Source organism: Petaurus breviceps, unplaced genomic scaffold (assembly GCF_028583685.1).
Source record: "Petaurus breviceps papuanus isolate PSGF00001 unplaced genomic scaffold, PetGlider_PUasm1.0 178, whole genome shotgun sequence".
NCBI lineage: Eukaryota > Metazoa > Chordata > Mammalia > Diprotodontia > Petauridae > Petaurus > Petaurus breviceps.
In genome coordinates this window covers 23,980,845-24,007,489 of record NW_027185777.1, presented here as the reverse complement: position 1 = coordinate 24,007,489, position 26,645 = coordinate 23,980,845, and the positions used below count along the sequence as shown (strand labels likewise).

Genomic DNA, 26,645 nt, shown 5'->3' with positions numbered 1-26,645 from the left:
TCAGTCTTTTGGTATCTTAATAAATTTTCTAGTTTATTCCCCCATATGGCAAGCATGATGTATTTTGTGATGGATAATTATATCAGCATATCTGTAATCTCCATAGGCATTGTGAATATGGCATTGCTGATACAGATGTACACATAGATGAGGTTGAAGCACACCTTAACAGAGCAAGCACAGTGTTTGGGAGGCTCTGAAGGAAAGTGTGGGAAAGAAGAGACCTCATTGTAATATGCCTGTGAAACTTGGACAGTTTACCAGCACCATGCCAGGAAACTGAATTGTTTCCATTTGAATTGTCTTAGGAAAATTCTGAAGAACACCTGGCAAGATAAGGTACAAGACACTGAGGTCCATTCTCAAACTAAACAGCAAAGCATTCAAATTCTACTGCAGAGAGAACAACTCTGATGGGCTAGCCACATTGTTCAAATGCCAAATGTACATTTGCCCAAATGACTACTTTATGGAGAACTCATACAAGGCAAGTGCTCACGGGGAGGTCAGAATAAGTGATAATTAATCTCTCAAGGAGTCTCTGAAAAATTCTAAAATCAAGGACACTCTCAAGGTCTCTCTGAAAAATTCTAAAATCAATTGCATAGCATGGGAAGACACTGGCAAAAGACCACCCAGCATGGACTGCCCACATCAAAGAAGGTGCTGTGCTCTGTGAGTGAAGCAGAACTGCTATAGCTCAAAAGAAACATGAGATGCACAAATTTAGAAACATCTTCACTCCAAATGTTCATCTGGACTTTTCATGCCTGACCTGTGGTAGAGCCTTTCAAGCTCATATTCGTCTGATGAACAAGAGTCGGACATACTGCACCTTGACTCCTACATAGTGATGTCATTTTGGTCTTCTTAGAGAATGAAAGACATCTAACTGTTGTAAAGTTTTCCTCCTAACATTGGGCCTAACATTAGAGTTCACAGCTTTCACTCATTGTTCCTGGTTCTGCCCTCTAAGACCAAAGAGAAAAAGGCTCATCTCTCTTCTTCATGACAGCCTTTCAGATGTGTGAAGACAGCCATGGTATCCCCTCTAAATATTTTTATTCTTAAGGCTATATATACATATGTGTGTCTATCTATTTATCTCTATGTATAATATATGGCATGATCTCAAGACCTTTCACATTCTGACTTTCCTATTCTGGATACTCAAGCTTATTCATGCCTTTCCTAAAATATGGCACCCAAAACTGAACACTATTAATTTACTAGTAGTCAAATTTCTGATGATGAAAGTCTCCAATCTTAGCCAGACTGGTACTCAGACAACAAATATATAGCCTTTTATTGGTCTGAAGCATTTCCAAGATGGGTATGATCTGCCAGAACTCACTCTCTGTTGGCATGCCTTTAAGGTCATTCATATCTGATTGAACATCAGGGTAGTTGGTACGTTAGTGTACCTTTCTTGAGTTAATAACAGCTAGCATTTATTTGGGTTTAAGTTTTGCATTACATTCTCACATTCTTATCTTATTTGATCCTCACTACAACCATGTGAGGTAGATACTATTATTATTTCAATTTTATAGAAAAGGAAACTGAGGCTTAGAGAAATTAAGTGACTTGTCCAGGGTCACACAATTTGTGTCTGAGGCATGATTTGAAGTTCAGTTTTCCTGATGAAAAATTCAGCACCTTCTCCACTATATCACCTAGCTACCTGATAGATGAGGATCTGTTGAAGTAAGGGGAGACAGAGAGGATCATTTGGGCTAAACAAACCCTTCTTCCTACTAGTGGAGCTAAAATTTCCCAACTGTCAAGTCATTTGTTTGCAGACATTGGTAGACTCAAACAACTTTTTTGTAGCCATGATTGTTTTCCCAAGGTAACCTTGTTACTATTACATAGCAGTGGAAATAATCAATGGGCACCTACTTCACTCAGAACTTCCCACTATAAACCTGGGAAGTTGACCATGAAGAAAACCCAACTTTAGTAAATCTGTGACTTACTAATTCTACCCATCTTCTAGGGAAGCTTTCTTATACAATACAGACTGACTCTGTACAAACCATGTATCACAGGGAGAATTCAGAATATCATCTTCTTCTTATATTGCATGGCTTAGCAGCACAAAGGTTCTGTTACACTTAACAGACCTGAATTCCCAGCCATAACTTGGGAGTATTTCACATCCACAGAATTTTCCATCCAAAAACATGGCCAAAAATGCCCCCAAAATGGCAACTTTATCCTCACATAGTCTGAGATTATTACATCAACTTAGAACCAGGGGCTTCAATACAGCAGCACAATTATAACCATTGACTGGTCCAGGGACCCAAGTCCCTAAGGAGTCCTGACCACAAAGTTTATACCAGCCACCCATTGTCCTTGTAGGAGAACTACTATTCTTTGTGAAGAAGAAAAGTGGGGAGCTCATCATGTGCCATGACTCAAACTCTTAATATTATTACCATCCATGACCAGTGTTTACCATACTACTAATCCCAGATATCTAGTGCCAGTTGAAGAATACTTCACTTTCCACCATGCTTGAACAAGAATAGACATATAGTCTAGCATTTCTGATGTGGATAGAGTGGTGCACCTCTCCTGTGATACTACTGAATTCTACAACACAACTGTAGTCTTTCAGGTTAATGAACATGGTTTCCAAAACAAGGTTATCTACTGCATCCTGGGCCACTGTCAGTCAACCTGACTTTCTGTCTCACCACTGAACTTGGATGATTCTGGAAGAGAGAGTGAAGCTGATAATTTTGTGCAACTCTGCCTCACTTATATCCGATTCATGAGCTAGTCAAGACATCACCTAGTAAAGTCACTGGTCCTCTTCAAAAACAAAGGATGAACAACTGTATATTGTAATTTAGACAACAGCAATTTTTTATTCATTTGGTTTTTCTCTGGTGGTTCTACAATCATATAAACTCATAAATGAAATCCATAACAGATCAAAAGAGTTTGTCTTAATTATTCATGGGGTGAGGTCTTGACTTGTGTCATTTAGGGATAAGGGCACTAAGAAGCTTGTTCACAAATGCAGCAGCATTGTTTTTTGTCCTCATCTTCCTGGATCTCTACAGCATGACACTTCCTCTCTCCTTCTTGATATTAATCTTTTCCCTCAATTGTATTGAGGCTACAGCCTCATAATTTTCCTCCTCTCTTCTCTGTTCCAGGCCTGGAGTCAGGATGACTCATCTTCCTGAGTTCAAATCTGGTCTTAGACACTGAATTAGCTGTGTGACCCTGGGCAAGTCACTTAACTCTGCCTCAGTTTCCTCACCTGTAAAATGAACTGGAGAAGGAAATGGAAAACCAGTGCAAGTATCTTTGCCAAAGAAAAATAAACAAACCCAAAATGGGACATAAAGAGTCATACATGACTGAAAACAACTGAACAACATAACCTCCTTATCCAACAGAGGCATCCCCCAGGTTCTATTCTTGGCCCTCTTCTATTTCTCTGCACTTTCTCCCTTAATTATCTGCTGAATTCCAATGGCTTCTATTGGTATTCTATGTATATGACTCCCAGTTGTATTCTATCAGTTCCAATATATTCCCAGAGTTCTAGTATCAGATTCCCAATTCTTTGAAATTTCCACTTGGATATTTCATCATCCCTCAGACTCAAAATAACCAAAACTTAACTCATCATTTCTCTCCCTCTACACCCCACCTCCAATTTGCCCCTCTCCACAAAATTTCTTTATCTGTTTATGATACTACCATCTTCCCAGTCAGCCACCCAAAGTGATAAAACTTTAGAATAATCTTTGAAACTTCTTACTCCTTCACAGAATCCCCACATTCACCTAATTGATAAGTCCTATCAATTCCACCTCTACAATACCTCTTCCTTCTGATCTTTCTTTCCCACTCCCACTGTGCCTCTCATCACTTCACACTTAGACTCTTGCAAAATGCACCTAACTAGTTCTCTGATGCCAGTTAGGATCATGTTCTCTGTTCAAAAGCCTTCAGTGGTACTCTACTCCAGAGGTGTCAAACATTCTGAAGCCCTGGGCCTAAATGCTGCCCAAATCAAATTAAAAAGTGGGAAATATTTAACAAAATAAGTAAAAATACAATAGAGCATCTTAATATATAGTTTTCTGCCATGGGCTGCTCAGTGTCCAGAGAATACGTGAATAAGAAGTGACCAGGCCATGTGAGTAGCTTGAGGAAGAACCATGAACTCCATTTATTGATTCTTAGGACAAGATTTTTAAAGAGCAAATGAGACAAATGAAGGGGACTCAAATTTTCTAATCATTACGTTAGTCTGCTGTATACTAGAAGTAGCACAGAATAGATAATTTGGTAAGGATTTGTTATCTAGGAGACTAAAGTCTTAGGGTAAGACCTTTGATCTAGGCCTCAGGTACCTGCTAATGCAGCCACAGTTGTAAACGGATACAACTGAGAGCAAACTTCAAAGACAAAGCTGCAATCCTCAAAAGATATCATTTAGAGCTGACCACCCGAAGATACCTGAGTGCTGAATCAAATATTTTAGCTCTTAATAACTAAAATCTTTGGGTATAGCCTATTGATCTCAGAACTCAAGTAACATCCTTATAAGAGTAACCCATAACAAAGAACTCAGAGGCTAACTTAACAAAAAAGTCGCATCTCAAAGAGATTCTTGTTTTAAAGTCCGCTATTAGGATTTAATATTTGAGTCTTGAACCAGGCCTCTTTAGGGCTCCCCAGTTTTCTAAGTCAAAAAGAAATCTGCAGAGTTCCATATGATTTAGTGGTTCCTATTTCCTTTTTGAGTTTGAAACTACTGTTTTATTTCCTGCTGAATGAGGTATAAGTTCATTGATTCAACATTTAAACACCTGTACAACCTATCTTTAAATTCATTTCTCATATCATATTTCATCCAAACTAGACAACTCTTGTACTATCCATTCTGTGTTTTTGTTCATGCAAGTTTATATTTTATATTAGCTTTATAATGCATCCTTACAATTGTTTATAATATAATGAAGCAGCCCTATTTCAGTAAGATACCTATGGCCTTAAAGAAATAAAGTGAATTTGACAAAATTCATGTGTAAGAGTAAAAGAAATTAATGTAGTCTGCTTTTTCCATTTAACTTTTAATTTTGCTTCTATTGGAAATTCTTTAGAAGTTTATTGCATTTGTTATAGCCTAAATACCTATCAATACAGAAATCAGCAGCAAAAATATATGACCATAACCAAGCACAAGAGGGAACAGCATTACTATTTGGAGTCAAGGATAATGTAATAAATTTTGTAAGCCCAAATGTATATTTTGTGGACATCACAATTTCTAAAATTTAAAGTCGCATTGTGCTTCACACAGATTTGTATATAGAAGGTTAAATGATAGCAATCAAAATATGGTGAAATATTTAAAAAGCCCTTTACAAAACAAAATTAGTTTTGAGAATTGTCCCCCAACACCAATATTGAAAAGGAGTTCAAATGTATTTTGAAGAATATACCAAGTGGGACATGATTTTTAATTCATACAGCTTTTTCAGTACAACTACAACTGCCAAATCAAGTATTTTTAAAAGCAAAGTACATTATCAGTTATCTGCATGTGAATTAGCTACTTTGTAAATAATTCATTATTCATTTCCAGCTGTCACTGAGCATACTTCTAGGATCCCTCAGTTCACCCATCAACTGGTATGTAAAAGAAATGAATGGAAAACATTTAAGCATCTCCTTAAACTAAACATAATTAAGGAAGTATGCTTTTTTGAAACTGAAAAAAAGCCACATCATGCATTCTGAAGGCAGAAACACATAGTAAAAATATGAATATGTATTACCTGAGCTTGAAACAATTCTTCCTTTAATTTAGCAGCATCAGAACTTGTTAAAATCATAGAAGATCTCTTCGAAGAGCTATAATTATAAATAGTTTTAAATAATTGTTTTTATTTTTTAGACAAGAAAGCAAAAACATTTAAGTCAATGCATAAATTGACATATTAAAATAATGTTCACTAATCAAAACTATAGCAAATATAATGATATTTGATCAGTAAAAAAATGTTTGTTTGTTTTTTAAACTTTCCACTGAAGTCCAACTCCGAAGTGTTGTGATACAGAGGTTAGTGTCTGGGTTTTCAAAGACTATCCAGTGGAAGGTAAGCTCTGCTTTGCCCTGCTAAGCTGTAGAGGCTTTAAGTATAGACCCAGTGAAAAGGCCATAAAACTGTTGTCTAGGCTAGCCTAATTAAGTTTGGAAAGATTCACTATCAGGTTGGCTATAGGATGTTGCATTTTTTTTTCAGTCACAACTCAATAGAGAAGTTTGAATTTTTTTTCAAAAATGAGTTACAACTTTTATTTTTATATCACCTGATTTCCACATATATCCTTCCTTTCTCCCCTAAAAAGAGCTAATATGAGGACCCTAATCCATTAGCCAGCCCCTGAACCATGAGACTATACATGCTCACCATAGCAGGCATGTGAAATTAGTGCATACTAGGGATGATGAATACAAGTTCAATAAGTATTAAAAGTTCTCTGGTGTTAATTCACATGATTTTAAATTTGTTCAGGGGCTCTGTCTTATCTTGCAGATATACCTAGAATTATTATATTTCTAAGGTATAATTCCTTTCTTTTGAAGCTTTGGAATTGAAGAAGTTTGTATAAAGCACCTATTCAGACATCTTGCTGGCCACACTGATAGAAAGGTTTTGATCTGTATAACTGGAGATGGTAGAAGAAGAGGAAGTATTTTTGCCTAGCTCATCCAACCTTCTCCACAACCACCTAGAAAATACCCCAGACCAAATATGGATCTGGAAAGCAGCAAAAAGTCACAATGAGTCTTTATTCTAGCCTAGGGATCCTCAGGGAACAGAGAGAAAGGTCTGTTGACTCCAGGAAGGGGATAGATAGGAGGGTAGTGAGGGTATATCAGGGACCATTTTAATGTTCAAGTATAGAAAGGGAGCCAAGACAGAGAACTAGGTGCAGAAAGCACTGGGGTAGAAAGAGATTCCAGGTCATCCCTGAAATAGAGCTGGGGGGGGGGGGGCAATAAGAGTGCCATCTGGCAATTCTGTCAACCATTACCTGGTTCCAGTCCCAGATCAAGTTCAGAGAGTAAAGATCAAGAAAAGAGCCTAGAACTCTGAAAATGTAGCCATGTTGCTCTGAGCCTAAGAACAAAGCCTGACTCAGTTTTAGCCTCTAGCCCAATGTAGAAGCCTGCAATGGAATAACCAGGGTAAGAGACCAGATAAAGGGAAGCCAATAAGTTTAGTCCTTCTGAACCTGTAGAACCTCCCAGTGGGCTAACAGTGACTGAGTCCAGCAGTGTCTACTGAAATATAACTACACACAAGCTAAATCTAGTTCAGAAACTTGCAGAGGTCTGACTAGGAGGGCAGATAACAGACCTCACCCTGGGTCACACAACTTTGGCAGCACTGAAAACTTACAGGACCCCAAACTGAGCTGAGAACATGGCAGAAAGAGAGTATTCACACCAATGAAATCACAAATTCTTGGAGTATTGAATTTTTAAAAATGATACTGTGGACTAACCACTGTTGAGAATAAGGAGGTCAATAATGAAAACTTGTATGATATGAGTAGCTTTTAGATATTCTTCAAAAAGCTATGAGCCACCCACCAATTCTTAATTAATTTCATGGCTACAGTTGCCATCTGTAGTGATCTTTGAGCTCAAGAATACAAAATCTGACAGTTTCCATTTCTTCCTCTACTTGCCAGGAAGTGATGGAACCAGGGTGCCAAAATCTTAGGTTTTTTTGTTTTTGTTTTTTTATGTTAAGCTTCAAGTCAGCTTTTATACTTTTCCTTTTTCACCTTCATCAAGAGGTTTCTTAATTCCTCTTCACTTTCTACCATCAAGGTTACCCATAAAGAGGGTTAGGGCTGCTCTGGAGACCCCAAAATACCAACACGCCTGGTCCTGCCGCATGAATTCAACTCAAATCTTCTTTCAGCCAAAGAAAAGTAAAGTTTATTAAAAGTCCGCTTGTATTGGACACAGAGTAAACCTGTGCTAGGTCATTCTATGGTGCTCACACAAGATATGGGGTCTTTTATACAGAAGGTTGTGGGAGGAATGTAGGGGTGGTCTAGAGGAGGAGTTTGGAGAGGGTCTTCAGAAGGAGTTCATGAGGTCAATGAATGATTAAGCATGGGAGGTTGCTGGAGGCTACTTGGAGATTACAAACAATGGTGGGCTAGGCCAGTTCAAGGGTGGACTGCTATTTTGATAGACTCAAGGGTGCAAAGTAGATGAACAATGGAGGGCTAGACTAGTAGCAGAGGTTTGGGCCCAGCCACAGTGTAAGGCTTATGGCCTCATGCAAATGCCTCATCAAATGGGACAATTTAATCAGAGTTCAAGGGGGGTTCCCAGAGCCTGCACCTCATCAGTTAGAGAAATACAATATGGAGGATAGAGGCAGCTAGGTAGCACAGTGGATAGATGTGCCCAGCCTGGAGTCAGGAACATTTATCTTCCCGAGTTCAAATCTGGCCTCAGACACTTCCTAGCTGTGTAATGTAGGCAAATCACTTAACCCTGTTTGCCTCAGTTTCCTCATCTGTAAAATGAGCTGGAAAACAGCAAACCACTCCAGTATCTTTGCCAAGAAAACCCCAAATGGGATCCAGCTGAGTTGAACATGACTGAAATAACTGAGCAATATGGATGATGAGTCAGCAAATGGAATAGTCAGACAGATAAAAGAACCCAGAGAATGTACTGTCATGAAATCCCTGAAAAGAGAGAGTGACAAGGAGGAGAAGGTAGTCAACAATGTCAAATTTTTCACAAAGGTCAAGAAGGGTGAGAACTAAGAAAAAAGCCATGAGATGTGTCAGATTTGTGTTATACGAGTAACAGCACAAGCTAGAGGACTAGACAATAATCTGAATAAGTTCATATGCTTTATTAGCTAGAGGAATACAGTTTTACATCTGAGATTTAAATTTTAGCTATTGAAAATTTAAGTAATGCACACCAACATCTACAAAATAAACACTTGAGAAAAATGAATTAGAAAAAATGTATAATTTACCACAGAGTTTAAGTGACTTACTTTAGGGTCACAGAGCTAGCTGATAATTGCTAGTTGTATTTGGATTGTATATGGATTACAGGCAAGTTAATTTCCAGGAGGCTCAGTTTCCTCATCTATACAATGTGGGGACTGAACTCCACTGCCTCTAAGATCCCTTGCTGATCTAAAATCTATCCTAAGTGTCAAAGGTAGGTGTCAGGATAACAGACTGAGAGCTGGAAGGGACCTTACTCACCATTTAATAGAGCCACTTCATTTTATAGATAAGGAAACTGAGTCCCAGGAAGTCACACAGTTGGTGTAAGAGGTGGGACTTGAAAAGGTCCTTTCATCCCCAAACCAGTACTTTTCTCACTCTATCATGCTAACACTCCTTAGAACCCAGACTGTCCTGACTCCAAACACAACTTTCTACTATGTCATATTTGCCTTTTTTAGTACATAGTTTAAATCAAAATCAAAGGTTAATTGGTTTAAATGTTAAAAAAAAATTATATACCTCAACTATGTCAAACAATCTCCTTGCAATCCATTTGCCAATTAGCAAATTATTTTTTTCAGGTAAATTTTAAGCCTAGACATGATAGAATTATCACAAATTCCAAATTAGTATACTCTAAATTTATAAGATTTTCCTGCATCATATACTAGTTCTTATAAGATCTCCTTGTGAGGGATAATTTGCAGTGAAGCTTCCCCATTCTGAAAAATCAAATCTAGCGTGGCTTCAACATCCAGTAGGTCTAAATTTAGAAGTCACCTGACTTTACAAGAATCTGGGACTTAGAGCAATGGAGACCCTTCACAGTGCCACCTCAGCACAAGATATGTCAAATAAGGATAAAACTGCCTTCCTTGCCTTGCACTGGACACCCACATGTTTCCGTGTCCTTTGTCTCCAAGATAGATTCCCATGCTTAGGTTGTGTGCCAGCCTCCCCACAAATGAGAGTGAAGGCCATTTGGGGGTCTGGGTTTCTGCATTAGAAGGTTATATAACCATGGGCTTGCTTCTACCTATTGTTCTCTCCCTGGCAGACACTATTTGAGCGACAGGGGCAGAGGGCCCTTTCTCATGAGAAAGAATAAATATTTCTCTACTTTCCTAAGCAGTCTCTGAACTCATTTACTATGCTGTTGCACACATCCTCAAGTACAGGATTCAGTAAAAGTTGGTTCTATCATAGACTCCATATTCCTAGAATTCAACTCAGAACATTTATTAAGTGCCTAGAAAGGTTAGAGCAGTGTGCCAAGAGTATCATATTGATACCAGAAGTGCCACAGTATGGACCCAAGATAAGCAGTATAGTTAGTATCATAAGACAGATTATTCAATATCAAGAATCCTGGGATTTTCATCTATTTGGCACCACTGAGAACCTACACATAAATTAAGAATCAAAGTGCTGTTCATACTTGTAGCTGGGAAAAACCAACCTAGCTGGCAATTCAACCAAACTCAATACCATCATATTTATGGTTAGAGTTGTAATTTTATGGGCAAAGTTAAAGCAGGTGAGTTTAGCAGGATAAACTGGGTATAAATGGCACTTGGAAAAGGAAGAGTCAGAGCACCTGGATCTATACTGATTTATATGTCATTTTAGGCAATGCACTAAGGTTCTTCAAGCCTCTATTTCTTCATCTATAAAATGAGGAAGTAGATCGTCTCTAAGGTCTCTTCCAGCCCCAGATCCCATGATCCTGTCAGTCAAGAAGTTCTGGATGTGCATGACTTTTCTAGGCAAGTACAACATACACATAATAGGATAATGGGGTTTTAGAAGTGGAAGGGCCCTTAGACATCATCTAATCTTACCCAACACATGAATTCCCATTTATAACATCCCTGACCAGTAGTCATGTAGCCTCTTCTTGAACATCTTCAGTGACAAGGAACTCAGTAACTTGTGTTGTGACCCATTTCATTTATGAAAAGTTCTAATTATTAATTCTTCCTAAAATTTGTTTCCCTGTATTTTTTGCCCAGTGATCGGAGTTCTATCTTCCAGAGTAACTTCCACATAATGGTCATTCAGATACTTGAAGAAAACTATTATGCCCCATCTCAATATCTCTTCTCCAGGTCCAACATCCTCAGCTTCTCCAAACATCTAGCATAGGACAAGATTATATCCTATTGCCATCTAGATCACCCTTATCAAGACATGCTCCACTTTGGCAATATCCCTCTAATAGTGTGAGATTCCAAGTTTTAACACATTGCTCCAGTGATGAGATCAAAGGATATAGTTTTCAAAATAAGAGTTGCAAACTATCAATAACTATATGAAACATGCAGTAAAACAACGATTCACTTCACACACTGCAAACTGGCAAAAAAAAAAATGTTATCTAAAAACAAAAACAATCAATTTGGAGCAGTTATAGGAAAATAACTTCCCCAGTACCCTCCATTGTCTGTTATCTCTAAGGTAGCCTTCAGCTACCTCCCACCCAGGATCCTATCAAAACATCTAAGACCAAATCTGTTACCCAGTAAACTAGCCTAAGCCCTCCATTGTCTGATACCTCTGTCTGTTTTCCACCCTTGATCCCATCAAAATCCCATTCTCTTGGTTCCTGGAATCTGACCTCAGTCCCATCAAGACCCTCCTTAGACTCCTCCTTAAGACCTTCCCCAAACCCTGCCCCTAGATCCCTCCCACACTCTTTCTGTATATAAGATCCATCTGGCCTCCATGAAGGGCTGAAATTCAATCTAGCTCAGATTCACTGTGTCAGATTGTTCTGGCTGGCTTGTCAATACAAGGTCACAAATGTTTAGGTTCCAAGCCCAACCCTTATAAGCATAGACTGCTCAAGTGATAAAATCCTCATACAGCTTTCAGAGCATACACAATTAATTATTCTAACATTTTTTTTCTAGGCTGTAACCACATGCTGAAGAAACTGCCTTTTGATTTAGCTGCTGACTCAGAACTGAGGGTATATTCAAGTCACAAACCAGTCAAAGCAAGCTTTACTCCCCCTCTTTCTTGCCTAGCCAGTTTGAGTGAGGAAGACTTGCTATAAACTCCCCACCCAGGCTGATGTATATACTCCACAAACAGGAATGTGCTGGCAAATGTTTAACAACCAGCTTTGAAAAAAAAAAATATATATATATATATACAGGACACACCTTAAAATTTAATCTATGTTATTAACATTTTATCCATCATTCATTAAGTCTAGGCAATCAACAAAACAATAAATGAAGCCTTGATTTGTTGCATTTGCCAATTTCAGACGTATAAATACTAATATTGAAAATTTAACAATCAGTTCTTGGTCTGGCTCCACCATACCTTTGCCCATAAACCTCTGATTTTCTTCCTTTTTGTATTTGTTCTTTGCTGCTCCTAGGTGGAACATCAGAGGAGGCTGAAACATTTTGACCTTCCCAGGGTAAGGAAAATGAGCTAGTGGTCCTGACACCAAAGTCCATGCTGAATCTGTGAAGAACAAGTACAGAGCTAAGAGCTTGACCCAGCACAGCAACGAATCAAAGGCAGCCAAGAGCAACAGCACAGTAACTCACCCAGCTATTGGCTCTCCTGGGCCAGGGAAATGCTTTGTAGCAGCTGCATTCAATTTGAGCCCACAGTCCCCAGGGACTAAAGTAGTAGGGGGTCTTAGGTAGAAAGGTTTATATTGGGTTCTTGCTTTATTTACTCAAATAATATTGTTTTGTAAAAGTTAATTTTGTTAATTCATTAAGTGAATTTCTGGGCTTAGCAATGGACACTGTTTACAATGGGTTCTTAGTGCCCATTTAGCTTTGGAGAAGAACCCCATAATCCCTATATCCCTGAGGAGAAGATTTAGCCTTACTTGATCTGGGAACTAAATGCAGTAATGCAGGCCAAGTTTAGAAGAGTTAGCCCAGAGCAGAGCTGTCAAACTTGTGGCCCAGATTGTAGAGATCCTTGTTTACAGTTAGTGGCCCCTATTTCTATTTGACAACAATGGCCCAGAGCACACTCTCTATGAAGCAATTAATTACTCTATATTCTGTTGTGCTTACCTTGGAATCATTATATCAGAGTCACTTTAAAAGTAAAAAAACTTAGAAGGCAAACGCTTACTATATGGTTTTTAAAATTTTCTTCTGTCACCTATATCCCAATAATTAAGTGACCCTAAAGTTTGAAAAGGGCAGCTAGGCCACATTGCACAGAGTGCTGGGTCTGGAGTCAAGAAGACTCATTCTCATGAGTTCAAATCTGTCTTCAATTACTTATTAGCTGAGTGACCCTGGGCAAGTATAATGCCAAGCAAAGGCAACTTGCAAGGTTCAAAATACCAGCATAGGTGCTCTCCATTTTATTCAGTGAAAAATTAAGAACAGAGAAAATAAAAATATAGCATAATTCAAAATACAGCATTCACCAAGTATAATTCAATAATCTCCAAGTACTACTCCACCCCTGGACATTATAATTCATTTAGTCAATCCCAAAGACCCTCTTCTAAGTACTACTCCACCCCTAGGCTGTACTAGTCAACCACAAAGCCCCTCTTCTCAAATGGAGATTAGTTTCCAATCATAAGTAAAGTACATTCATTTGGTCAATCTCAGAGCACAAAAAAAGTCAAAAGTTCCCCACCCTTGGATCACAACTGAATCTACCCCAGAGTTACAACAAGCTTAAGCACTGCATTTAATACCCAAAGAGAGGTCTTTTCTTCATCTTGACCCGAGGCAAGTTCTCAGCAATCTTTGTTTCTGGGGAGACAAAGCTTAGCAAGGCCACAAGATACATTGCCAGTGTCTTCATTAATTCATTCTCTGTCTGCAGAACAGTCCTAGGACCCCTGAAAACATTAGCAAAACCCTCTTCCAGGATTTCTGTAAACATACAACAAGAAAATCCTTCTTTAGGGCTTCTGAACCAACAGCAAGTTTGCAGAACCTCTGCAACAACGGCATTGGCCTTCACCAGTGGACAGAATTCACTCTATGTCTACAGAACAGTCTCAGTAGCTCTGAACTAACAGCAAGGTTCCAAGACTCTGCAACAACAGGACTATCTTTCACCAGTGGACAAATCTGGCAAAACAACATCGAAACAGACAGACAAAGTACCAGCATAACAGCCATGTCTTCTCAGTCCTTGGCAGCACTGGGTGGCAGCTCTCAAAAGTCCTGGGCAATTCAAACTGGCCCTCAGTAATCCTCTCCATCTCTCTCTGCCTCCAAGATGCTCTTCCAAAAAATTCTTCTGCCTCTCTCTTTGCTTGTGTCTCTCTAAATTTACATCACCAGCTCCTCCCAGTTCAGCACTCTCTTTTCACATCAACAAGTCCATCCCACAAGTGGGATTCACAAGCTCTGGGTTTTAACACAATCAATCCGAAAACCAAGCTAATACAGGGGGATGTTTAAATTCCATTACTATTACAGCAAATCACTTTGCCCTGTTTGGCTCAGTTTCCTCATCTGTAAAATGAGCTGGAGAAGGAAATGGCAATCCACACCAGTATGTTTGCCAAGAAAACCCCTAATGGGGTCACGAAGAGTCAGAGATAACTTAACAATAAATTTGTGAAAAAAAATGCCACCTTCCCTAATCTGTAAACCTTTTCTCTTTCTTGTTCTTGTTCCACAAGCAGTTTAAAATGTCTCTTCTGCATTTTTCACACAATAAGTTCCAGTTCATGACAGACTTAAGCCTTCTTGAGGCTATGACTTCTTTGTGTTCTTCGTTGGTTATGTGTCCATCTATTATTTTTTTTATAAGCTCTACTTATCAAGAGTTAATATGATGTAGTGACTAGAAAACCACCTATACATTGTATACAGATATATGTCTATACACATAAATATGCACATGTGCATATATACACATTTAATCTGAATATACCTATCCTATCTATGTGTGTATGTGCACACATATGCATACATGCTTTAATTTGTCTATAAAACTTCCTTTCCCTTTCAAAGTTCCAATCTTTATTTGGAAGAAAAAAAAAACACAGCTTCTGCCTCCAAATACTTCAGTGTCCTAGAAATACTTTCTGGGTTTCTTCTGGTAACATTCTTCACTTAATTAATTGCTACAAGAGGGTAGCAGTTGGCAGGTTTGACAGGTCTTGGCAGGTTGTTCATTCCTCCCTAGTTATTTGCTCACAGAGTTACAGCCTACCTCATTAATTCCTAGCACAGTGTCTGGCCTGAAGTAGGCATTTGATATGTACTTTTTAACTGATTGGCCATATCAGATTCACAAATGGCTGCCTCCATACCCCTCATAACAGACTCACTAGCTACAAAAAATATTATTATTATAATTATATGATTATATATTATATTAATATATGGTATTAGTAATAATAATAGCTAGCATTTTTAAAACTTTGAGGTTTGCAAAGTACTTTACAAATATTACTTTGTGACAGCAACCCTGAGAGATACTATTATTATCCCCATTTTACAGATGAGGAAACTGAGGCAAGGGTTAAGTAACTTGCCCAGAACCACACCATTAGTATCTGAGATTGTATTTGAACTCAGGCCTTCCTGACTCCAGATCCAGAGCTAGCTGTCCCTTATTTAATGAGTGCCTATTATCTGAAAGATACCATGTTAATTCCTAGGAATGAAAAGATGAATTAAGACACAGTCAGAAAGCATGTTACCAAATCACCACTACATCAAACTGTCCTGGTGTCCATAACAGCTTTCTTCAGACAAACTCTTTGTTCCAGAGTACAGAAGAATGCTTCTTTGAGTGGAGTGAAAAGACCACTGAGCTGGAAGCCAAGAAGCTTGAATTCTAATCTTGACTCTGTTCTTACCTGTGACCTTGGACAAGAAGTAACTCATTTACATTTCTCTTGATTCATATGTCTAAAGAATGGTTTGAAACACATGATCCTTATGCTAGGTGACCTGAGTTCAAATCTAGCCTCAGATATTTACTAGCTGTGTGACCCTGGACATGTCACTTAACTTCTTCCTCATCTGTGAAATGTGGAGAATAACGACACCTACCTTCCAGGGCACATAGTAAGCATTTAATAAATATTTTTTGATTAATAGATTGGCCATATCAGGCTCATAAATGGATGCCTCTATTCCCCTTGGGTCAAACTCACTACCTACAATTCAACACACACGGTTATTATGAGGATAGTAAACAATATAAAGACTGAACAAGATAATTTTTTTTCCAAGTTTCTGTTTTTTTTCTCATTTTGAAGCCAAACTAAAAAGCATGGCTCTTCAGTTATGCGTGTTTAGGTCCTTTTGATCCTGCCATCTGAAAATTGCTACAGAGCAGGGACTTTGTCATATCCAACCCAGCACAAGTTAATGTTAAACCATATCTCAGTCACATGATCCACCATCAGTGATCGATGTATGTCATTGGCTCCATCCCAGTTGTGGTTCCTGAGCTCTTGTACCAGCAGTGCCACCCTCTTCCTCACAGGGACTGACAGCTTCTCACTCTTCCACTGTCCCTGAAGCAAGGCTAGGCACCAGCTGATGTCATCAAAGACCTGTTTCTGTGTATAAGCCCGGCAGTCCTCCAAAGCCTGTTCCAAGGGTCCCAGCACATCTTCCAGCATTATTTCAGAAGTGACTGGGGAGCTGGTAGGTTTCAACCTCAAAGGAGAAGAGCTTCCCCCAAGAGGGGGCCCTGGAGCCTTTGTCAGGAGAGGTGGTGGTCCCACTGGAGGAGCCCCAGTAAAAGGCTCTGAGGCAGGCACTTTTGGAGAACCATCCTGGGGAGCTGCAACCGGCTTAGTGAGGGCTGTCTTTTTATGAGTGCTAGCCTGGGTCTGCAACCCATAAGAGAATTGTGGAAGGTCATTCCAGCCTCTATCCTTGTTCCACGGCTTCACGTACAGCTCCGCCATCGCCTCACTCCGAACAAGATAATTTTTGTAAAATGTTTTCACAAACTTTAAAGTGCTGTATAAATACTAGCTCTACAGTTGCAAAAATTCTTTGCTCTTCTATGTTGTTGGAAGGTTTAGAGAAGGAGGGTAAAACTGGGGTAATTCAGGAAGTCAGAATTTAGCTCAATATGAGGAAGAACTGAAGAATACAGACTCCTTGAGGAAAAGACTATCATTTTTATCTTTATAACACCAGTATATGTAGCCTAATAATTGTTTGTTGAATTAAATTGAAATGTTGGACAATTAACACTGTATGAAAATGCAATGATCTCCAGTCTCACATCTCCTGTTGCCTATTAGATATCCTGAACTGGATGTCCCAAAGATATCTTAGACTCAACATTATCTAAAATTGAACTCAATCTCTTTCACCTCCCAAACCCTCCCCTCTTCTTAACTTCCCTATTCCTGATGTAACAGCATCCTTCCAGGAACCCAAGCTAACAGCCTGAGTGCCACTGTTGACTTCCCATCAGTTCTTGAATCCTATCTATTCTTATTTTATTACATCTCTCCATACACCAGCTTATCTCCTCTGACATTGCCACTACCCTGGTGCAGGCTCTCCCCACCTGAAATGGCCTGGACTATTTCAATAGCCTGCTGGTTAGTCTCTCTCCTCTTCAATTCATCATTAAATTCAGTCATTAAATTGATCTTCCTGCAGCCCGTGTGTGACCATGCCACCCCCTGCCATTCAATAAGCCCCAGTGGCTCCCTATCCCTCCCAGGACCGAATAAACAATCCTCTGCTTGGCTTTTAAAGCCCTTCCTATCCTGCCTCCATCCTCCCTTTCAAGTCTTTCTAGGCCTCGCTCCCCTCCTCCTTGTACCTTGTTCCTCCTCCTCTGTGATGCTCTGACGCTGGCGTCATGGCTATTTGGCACACAGGACATGCTACCTCCTCATTCCAAGCATTTCACTGGCCACCTGCCCCCATGCTGGCACACTTTCCCTTGTCATCTCTGCCTTACAGCATCCCTGGCTTTTTTCAAGGCTCAGTTGAAGCCCTGCCTTCCACAAGAAGGCTCTCCCTCTACAAAGAAAGGCAAAAAAAAAAAAAAAAAAGCCTGCGCTCTTAGGGAGTTCAGTTTGCCTAATGGAGGAGACAACATGCAAATAGATATGTGTGTGCATATGTGCACACAGAGACACATGCATGTAGACACATATGCATGTGCATGCATGTGTGTATACATATTTAGTCTATGTGAAAGTCATAAAACGTCCTAGCATATATATATATAATATATGCATGTATATACATAATGCACACATATGTGTTTGCATATATATGTGTATACATGTACATGTTTAGTGCTATGTAGACACACAAAATATGAATATACACATTTATATATAACTATATATATATATATTGTGCACACATACCTACCTAGATACGTATCTATGTACATATCTATTTGCATGTTGTCTATATGCTAACTGACTGACTACCCACCCAACCTTCTTCATGATAGAGTTTTCTGTCACTGGAGTTATTCTAGCAGAGGCTAAATGATGGATCACTTCTCAGGAAAGCTGAAGAGGGATTTATGCAGCAATATTCTAAGAGTCCACAAGATGGCAATACTTCCCAAAGATTTTTTTTTTTTAAGCCAGTGAGGTAGAGCAACTGAGACTAAGTAGCTAACAGTGCTGAAATAAAGGAACATACTGCAGGTTAAAAAAAAGTAGTAACGATGATAAGAAAACAACTTGGGAAAGGGATGCTTCACTCTTTCTTTGAATTATTCTTTCCCAGAAAAATATCCTTCACAGGAAGCTAAACATGTTACCATGTAATAAGATGAAATGCCCTCACTGACTGTCCACAAATAAGATTGAGAGCTCAATTCTGTGTTTGTTGCTGTGATAGATACAGGAAAAGAGGAAGAGGAAGAGAAATTGTGCCAGCCCTCAAGGAGTTTATGTTCACTCCTGAGTACTGTGAGTTCCTTAAAGGCAGAGGGTTTTTAATTGGAAAAACAAAACACACCCAAGAAATAGTGATACTGAGTTATGCTGTATTGTTCTACAGGGCCTCCTCAAGGAAGCACATACCCAGAGCTCCTCTGGAAATCTCCTAGAAATCTGAGGACATTGCTTGGGCCTTTTGGAGATGATGAAAGTCTGTGCCACATCAGGCCATGCAGTGGCTCAGAGTTTAAAGGATTTTGCATTTTAATATGATATGGTAAACCCTGAATCATCTCTTGACTGTCTTTCTTGTCCCATCTTCTATAAGAGGCCTTTCCCAGGTCTACCTTCCTCACCTCCCACCCCAACCCCCACTGCTTGTAACTTCCTTTTGAGATTATGCCCACTTACACACCGTATATCTTTACTTTACTCCATATACTCTCAATATGTAACTACAGACATGCTTATTTGAATTCTGTTTCCTCCATTAGAATGTGAGCTCCTTGAAGACAGAGATCATTTTTTTTGCCTTTCTTAGTATCTCCAGTACTTAGTAAAATGTTTGGCACATAGTCAGTGCTTAAAAATGCTTGTTGACTAACTAGAAGAAAGATAGGATACTGCATCTCTTAAAAGAAGGAAATTCTGGGGGCGGAGCCAACATAGCACAGTAAAAGCAGGGACTTGATTGAGCTCCCCCCAGGGACTTGATTGAGCTCCCCCCCAAGCTCCTCTAAATACTTGTAAAAATGACTCTAAAATTCTAGAGCAGCAAAACCCACAAAATGATAAGACTAAACAAATTTTTCCAGCCCAAGACAATTTGGAAGGTCAAAAAGAAAGGTCTGTTGCACCAGTCTGTGAGAGGGTGTGGAGCACAGTTCAGTGTGGGGCAAGCCAGCACAGACAGGATCCTAGGAAATCCAGAGGTGCCTCAGGAGACTGAATCACTGGCAGTTGTGAGGGTTTCCAGACTTCTCAACCTACAGACACCAAAGACAACTTAGAAGGTCAGAAGGAAAGGTCTCTCAGACCTGGGTGAGAGAGGAGCTTGGTCAGTCCCCAGCCCCAGGATGGTGGAGGCAGTGGCAGCTGCTTCCAGAACTCATCAGCCCACAGATGGTAAGAGAATCAAGCAGCTGATCAGAGGGGGGTTATGGGGATCTTGTTGCTGCCAATGACACAGGATTCCCTTGCTTTGCCCATGTTTGGATCTGGGTCACAGTCCTGGGTGTTGGTCCTGGAGTGAGGAGTGTGGAGAGAGTACCCTCCTCATGGTTGGTTCCAAGGCAGAAAAGAGTGCTTGTGGTCACTCACAGACCAGAGCACAGGCCAGAAGAGGAGTAAACACCTCTCCTTTGATCACACCACCTTGGAAGAACTGAAAACTTACAGGTCCATATAAGTATGTCTGAAAACAGTTGCACAAAACCCCTGAATCTTGAGAGAGTACACCCTCCACAGTGGAAGCAGAGTTCTACCTTAACAAAGAGCAATTGGCTGGGAAAATGAGCAAATAGTGGAAAAAAAATCAGACTACAGAATTTTACTTTGGTGACAAGGAAGATCAAAACATGCAACCAGAAGAAGACAACAAAGTCAAAGCTCCTACATCAAAAGCCTCCAAGAAAAATGTAAATTGGTTTCAGGCTCAAAAAGGATTTTTAAAATTAAGTAAAAGAAATAAAGGAAAAATTGGGAACAAAGATGAGAGTGACACAAGAAAACCATGAAAAACAAGTCAATAGCTTGCTAAAGGAGACCCAAAAAATACTGAAGAAAATAACCCCTTAAAAAATAGACTTACCCAAATGGCAAAAGAGGACCAAAATGCCAATGAGGAGAAGAATGCCTTAAACAGCAAAATTGGCCAAATGGAAAAGGAGAGCCAAAAGTTCACTGAAGAAATAATCCTTAAAAATTAGAATGGAGCAAATGGAAACTAATGACTTTAGGAGAAATTAAGAAATTATAAAATAAAACCAAAAGAACAAAGAAATAGAAGACTATGTGAAATATCTTATTGGAAAAACTGACCTGGAAAATAGATCCAGGAGAGATAATTTTTAAATTATTAGACTACCTGAAAGCCAGGTTAAAAAAAGAAAAGAGCCTAGACATCATCTTTCAAGAAATTATCACTGGGTGTGTATATGTGTGTACATATATACACAGACAGAGGGCACAGGATCAGTTGAATAGGAAGGGATGATATCTAAAAAATAAAATTAAGAGGTGAGAGAGGAATATAATGGGAGGAGAAAGGGAGAGACAGAATAGGGTAAATTATCTCATATAAAAGAGGCAAGAGAAAACTGTTACAATGGAGGAGAAGAACGGGAAGGTAAAAGGGAATGGGTCAACTTTATTCTCATTGAATTTGGCTTAAGGAGGGAATAGCATACACATTCAAGTGGGTATCTTACTCTACAGGAAAGTAGGGGGGAAGGGGATAAGAGGGGAGATGATAGAAGGGAGGGAAGATTGGGGGAGAGGGTAGTTAGAAGAAAATACTTTTGAAAAGGAACAGGGTCAAAGTAGAAAACAGAATAAGTGGGGGGCAGGATGGAGGGAAATACAGTTAGTCTCTCACAATATAACTACTATGGAAACATTTTGTGTAACTACACATATACAACCTATATTGAACTGCTTGTCTTCCCAGTGGGAGTGGGTGAAAAGGAAAGAAGGGAAAGAATCTGGAAATCAAAGTTTTAAAAACAAATGTTAAAAAAAATTGTTTTTTTTTACATGCAACTGGGAAACAAGGTATACAGGCACTGGGGTATAGAAATCCATCCTCCCCTACTAGAAAGGTAGGAGGGGAGGGGAGAGGATATAAGAGAGATCAGATTGGGGGAAGGAGTATTCAGTAGGCTCGATATCTTGGGGTGGGGGTAGGGGAAAGATGGGGAGAAAATTTTAACTCAAAATCTTGTGGAAATGAATGTTGAAAACTAAAAACAGATAAATAAAAGATTAAAAAAAAAAAGAAATTATCACTGGGGCAGCTAGGTGGTACAGTGAATAGAACACAGGCCCTGAAGTCAGGAGGACCTCAGGCACTTAACACTTGCCAGCTGTGTGACCTTGGGCAAGTCACTTATCTCCAATTGCCCTGCCTTCCTCCCTCCAAAAAGATGAAAAAAAAAGAAATTATCATAGAAAACTGTCCTGATATTCTAAAACCAGAAGGTAAAATAGAAATTGAAAAAATCCACTTATTACTTCCTGAAAGAGATACCAAAAGGAAAACTCCTAGGAACAGTGTAGCCAAATTCCAGAGCTCTCAGGTCAAGAAGAAAATACTGCAAGCAGCCAGAAAGAAACAATTCAAGTATTGTGGAAATACAAAGAGGATAACACAAGATTTAGCAGCTTCTACATTAAGGGATTAGAGAGGGCTTGGAATATGGTATTCCAGAGGTCAAAGGAGTTAGGATTAATTAACCAAGAATCACCTACTCAGCAAAACAGAGTATAATACTTTAGGGGGAAAATGGATATTCATTGAAATAAAGGACTTTCAAGCATTTTTGATGACATGCCCAGAGCTGAATAGAAAATTTAACTTTCAAATATGAGTCATGAGAAGCAGGAAAAGGTAAACAGTAAAGAGAAATCATAAGGGACTTATTAAAGTTGAACTGTTTGCCATCCTACATGGAAGGATGATATTTGTAACTCATGAGACCTTTCTCAGTATTAGAGTAGTTGGAGGAATATATAGACAGAAGGCACAGGGTAAATTTAATATGAAGAGATATCTAAAAAATAAAGTTAAGGGGGTGAGAGAAGAAAGTACTGGAAGAAGGAGAAAGGAGGAGGTGGAATGAAGTAAATTATCTCACATAAAAGAGACAAGAAAAAAACTTTTACAATGGTGGGGAAGAGGGGGGAGGTGAGAGGGAATGAATGAACCTTACTATCGTCCATTTTGGCTTAAGGAGGGAATAACATACACACTTAACTGCGCATGAAAATCTATCTTACTCTACAGGAAAGTAGGGGAGAAGGCAATAAAAAGGGGGGATGACAGAAGGGAGGGCAGATTGGGGGAGGGGTAATCAAAAGCAAACACTTTTGAGGAGAAAGGGTCAAAGCAGAAAATAGAATAAATGGGGGGCAGAATAGGATGGAGGGAAAATAATTAAGTCTTTCACAACACGACTATTATAGAAGTGTTTTGCATGGCTACTCATGTATAATATGTATCAAATTGCTTGCCTTTTCAATGAAGGTGGTGGGTAGGGAGGGAGGGAGAAAATTTGGAATTCAAAGTTTAAAAACAAATTTTAACAATTGTTTTTACATGCAACTGGGAAATAAGATATACAGGCAATGGGGTATAGAAATCTATCTTGCCATACAGCAAAATAGAAGGGGAAAGGGATAAGAGAAGGGAGTGGAATGATAGAAGGGAGGGCAGAATGGGGGAAGGGGCAATCAGAATGTATGCCGTATTGGGATGGGGGGAAGGGAGAGATGGGAAGAAAATTTGAAACTTAAAATCTTGTGGAAGTGAATGGTGAAAACAAAAAATAAATTAATTTTTAAAAGAAACACAAAAAAATAGCTTCAGAAAAAAATACATGGGTTTAAATTCTATAACTAATACATATTAAATGTGTGAAAGTAGGCAAGACATTTAACCTCTCAGTACTCTCAAAAGAGTCTCAATTGCTGTTCTACACTGGTAACAGTGGTCAAATTTCCACACCAGTTCTCTATACTAATGAAATCATAGGTACAGGCTGGGGGATAAAATTGACTTTTTAAACCTCTTTTGGTTACCATGTAACACAGTTGAGCCCTGTTAAGTACATGGTCCAATAAAACACCCATGTTTAAGACATCCTTGATTTTTAAAAAGAAGAAGAAGGAAATGCTTCTGTCTGGCACACTAGACTTTGACTCATCAAGTGATACTATGTGATTCCAGTGAAAGGTAGAGGGCAGGTCCTTCTCTATTCCAGTATTATGGTAAAAAACTCACCCATTTGGCAGCTGGTACAAGGGAACCACAAAAAGGTGAGCTTCCCTGGGGGCCTCTGACTGCCTTTTCTTTTTAGATGCTCTTTCTTATCTTTGCAAACCAGGATCCCGTGGTAGACATGTCCAGGAGTGGAACTTGTGAATTAAAAAGTTATGGAGGTCTATAGCACTCTAATGGCTATTTCCATGGTTGGTTGTGGTAGAGGCATTGGCACATCCAAGAATAGTTAGCTATGAAAGTGGTGGACGGAAACAGTGACTGGCTTCTGAGAACAGCAATAGGCATTTGGCCACAATACGCTTCTCAATCCAAGACATAACAGTGTTAACATATAGTAACGTATGATAGACACAATAATTGCTTGCTGATGTGACTGACAGTCTGGTATACAAGTGTTCCCACAACTATCTTTAAGGTATCTTCAGAACCTGTAATAACTGGCAAAAGACAGAGGCAGCCATGAATTGATGTTTAAGAACAGTGAAAGTCTCTGTTGAGCCTCAGAGATACAATCAGTGTAGAAGACTGTGGTAATATGCTATGAAGCCAAAGAATGGACTTTGACTTCACTCTAATATATTATTCAAATTCTGGGACTTCATTTGCATGACATAGGAGGAAAGGATGCAACCAAGAAGCTCTACTGGCTAAGTGTTCTTTTAGATAAGCACAAGATAGATATCATCATAGTCTTGCTAAGATGAACCATTCACAGATAGGCTATTGTCTCTGGTCACTGGAGTAGATTAGGACATATTCCAGATAGGCAAGGGCTGGGGAACCTGTGGCCTCAAGGTCACATGTGGCCCTCTAGGCCCTGAAGTGCAGCCTTTTGACTAAATTCAAACTTCACAGAACAAATTCCCACATGCAACCTTGAGGTCACAGATTCCCTGTCCCTGAAAGCTGAGCAAGTGTCTTCCTTAATCAAAGGTGCCCTAATAAAAGATTGATAAAAAGTTCATAGAAAAAAATGTTTTAAATTTCTTTCTATAGTATATTTCAAATCTGTCTCTTCCTTTCCAAACCCACTGCTACAATCCTAATTCAGATCCTTATTACTTTACTCCTGGACTCCTATAATAGCCTTTCGTCTGATTTTCCTGCCTCCTGTGTCTTTCCACTCAAATTTCTTAACTTAAACTAATATTCACAAAACAATATTTCTATCAAATTATTACCCAGATCAAAAATCTTCAGTGACTCTCCAATGCCTGTAGCATAATGTCAAAATTACTTTACATAGCATTAAAGTCTTTCTTGGCCTTATCATATCTTTTTTTAATCTTCTTCTACTCCCCTACACAAACCCTCTCTTTAAGTCAAGCTAGTCTTTTCACTATGAATAAACACTTTTGATCACATTATTGAAATGCCCTCTTCTCTCCTCTCTACTTGCACATCCCTCAAGGCTCAGCCTATCACACTGAGCTTGTCACAGTTATAGCAAATTTAGCAAGTAGGCAGGAGAAATGCCTACAGATATTAAGGAAGAAATAATTAATAACAAAAGCTTATTCTATAGCTATGGGAAACAGTAAAACAGAATGGTATAGAATATACCTTGCAACTCAAAACGACATAACCTGCAAGCCTGAGACTAATCATAAATGAAAAAAAATGGACTTCAACAAAGGAGATGCATTTCAAGTACTTCTAGGGGAAAAAACCTAAACAGAATATTTGTCTTACATACACCCCAAATAAATATAGGAGAAAGGTAGATAAATATGATAGGAAGGGGTAAACAAAAAATAAAGGAAGAGATAAATCAATTTTCTTATGCTTAAAGATTACTATTTAAAACAAACTAAAAAACTGATATCTGAGATTAGAAAAAGAACAAATAGGAATCATCAAGGGATGTAGAGGGAAAAAAGGGGGAAAGAGAAAAGGAAAAAGAGACAAAGAGATGGATGAAGCAATTAATTGCTATGTTATTAAATTATCAAGCACTTAATCTGTTCCAGGTACTGTGCTTAGTGCTCAGGTTAAAAATACAAGCAAGCAAGATCTATTGTTTGTTCTTAATTTTTGAAGAGAACCAATGACATCACAGGGTGAAGTCTTGACTTGTCCATGAACTGGATTTAAGAGAGGCAGGGTTGCACAAAGTCATCAGCCTCACTCTCTCTTCCAGAGATATCAAAGTCTGGTGGTGAGACAAAAGTTAGGATGTCTGGTGATGGCCCAGGATACAGGGCATGATGGCCTTGGAGTTTTTCATGTTTGATGAAGCTCTAAGAACTCCACAGCCCTGCTTCTGTGTTTGGAACAAATTGTTCTCATCTGCCTCTTCTGCTGGGGGAAGCTTCCACATGCTTGGGGTAGACATCCACTTAATTCACCAATGTGTTTGACCTGTTTGCCAACACAAGGGTGTGGCTGCTGCATAAGCTACAGCGTCTTGGAGCCACAGGTGAGGGCTGGGTGACAGGTGATAGCGACGGTGGATGAGCAGCTCTGAGAAGGGCACAGCAAGCCCGCCAGAGCTGCTAGTCCTCCTCGAATACTCCCTACACCTCAACAAGCAAGCATGATAGTCCCCATCCTGAAAGAACTTAGATTCTAATGGAGGGAAGAAGGGAAGCTGGAACATAGGGTCAGTAAATTCAATGGATCATGAACCAGACAGCCAGTCAGGAACCAGGAGGATGGAAATGCCAGGAGACAAAGGAAGTTGTATTGTCAAAAGTCTAGGCAGGGGCAGCTAGGTGGCACAGTGAATGGAACACTGACCCT

The 26,645-nt window shown here is 39.2% G+C and overlaps 2 protein-coding genes across 2 annotated transcripts in view; both read right to left on the bottom strand.

Moving 5' to 3' along the window:
• The window catches only part of CCDC7 (coiled-coil domain containing 7), a 172,200-nt gene that overhangs the window by 73,852 nt on the left and 71,703 nt on the right, over nucleotides 1-26,645 (bottom strand). Inside the window, exon 14 of the mRNA XM_069086464.1 lies at nucleotides 12,382-12,528. Within this exon, the coding sequence (XP_068942565.1) occupies nucleotides 12,382-12,528 (147 nt within the window). The remainder of the gene's footprint in view (nucleotides 1-12,381; nucleotides 12,529-26,645) is intronic.
• Nucleotides 16,291-18,023, bottom strand: LOC138159788 (steroid receptor RNA activator 1-like). Its single transcript, XM_069086104.1, has one exon. The coding sequence runs from the start codon at nucleotides 16,937-16,939 to the stop codon at nucleotides 16,349-16,351; it is 591 nt and encodes a 196-aa protein (XP_068942205.1). The 5' UTR covers nucleotides 16,940-18,023; the 3' UTR covers nucleotides 16,291-16,348.

What these genes read in the sequence shown, in the direction of transcription:
- LOC138159788 (XM_069086104.1), bottom strand. Translation starts at nt 16,939, where the DNA reads ATGGCGGAGCTGTACGTGAAGCCGTGGAACAAGGATAGAGGCTGGAAT.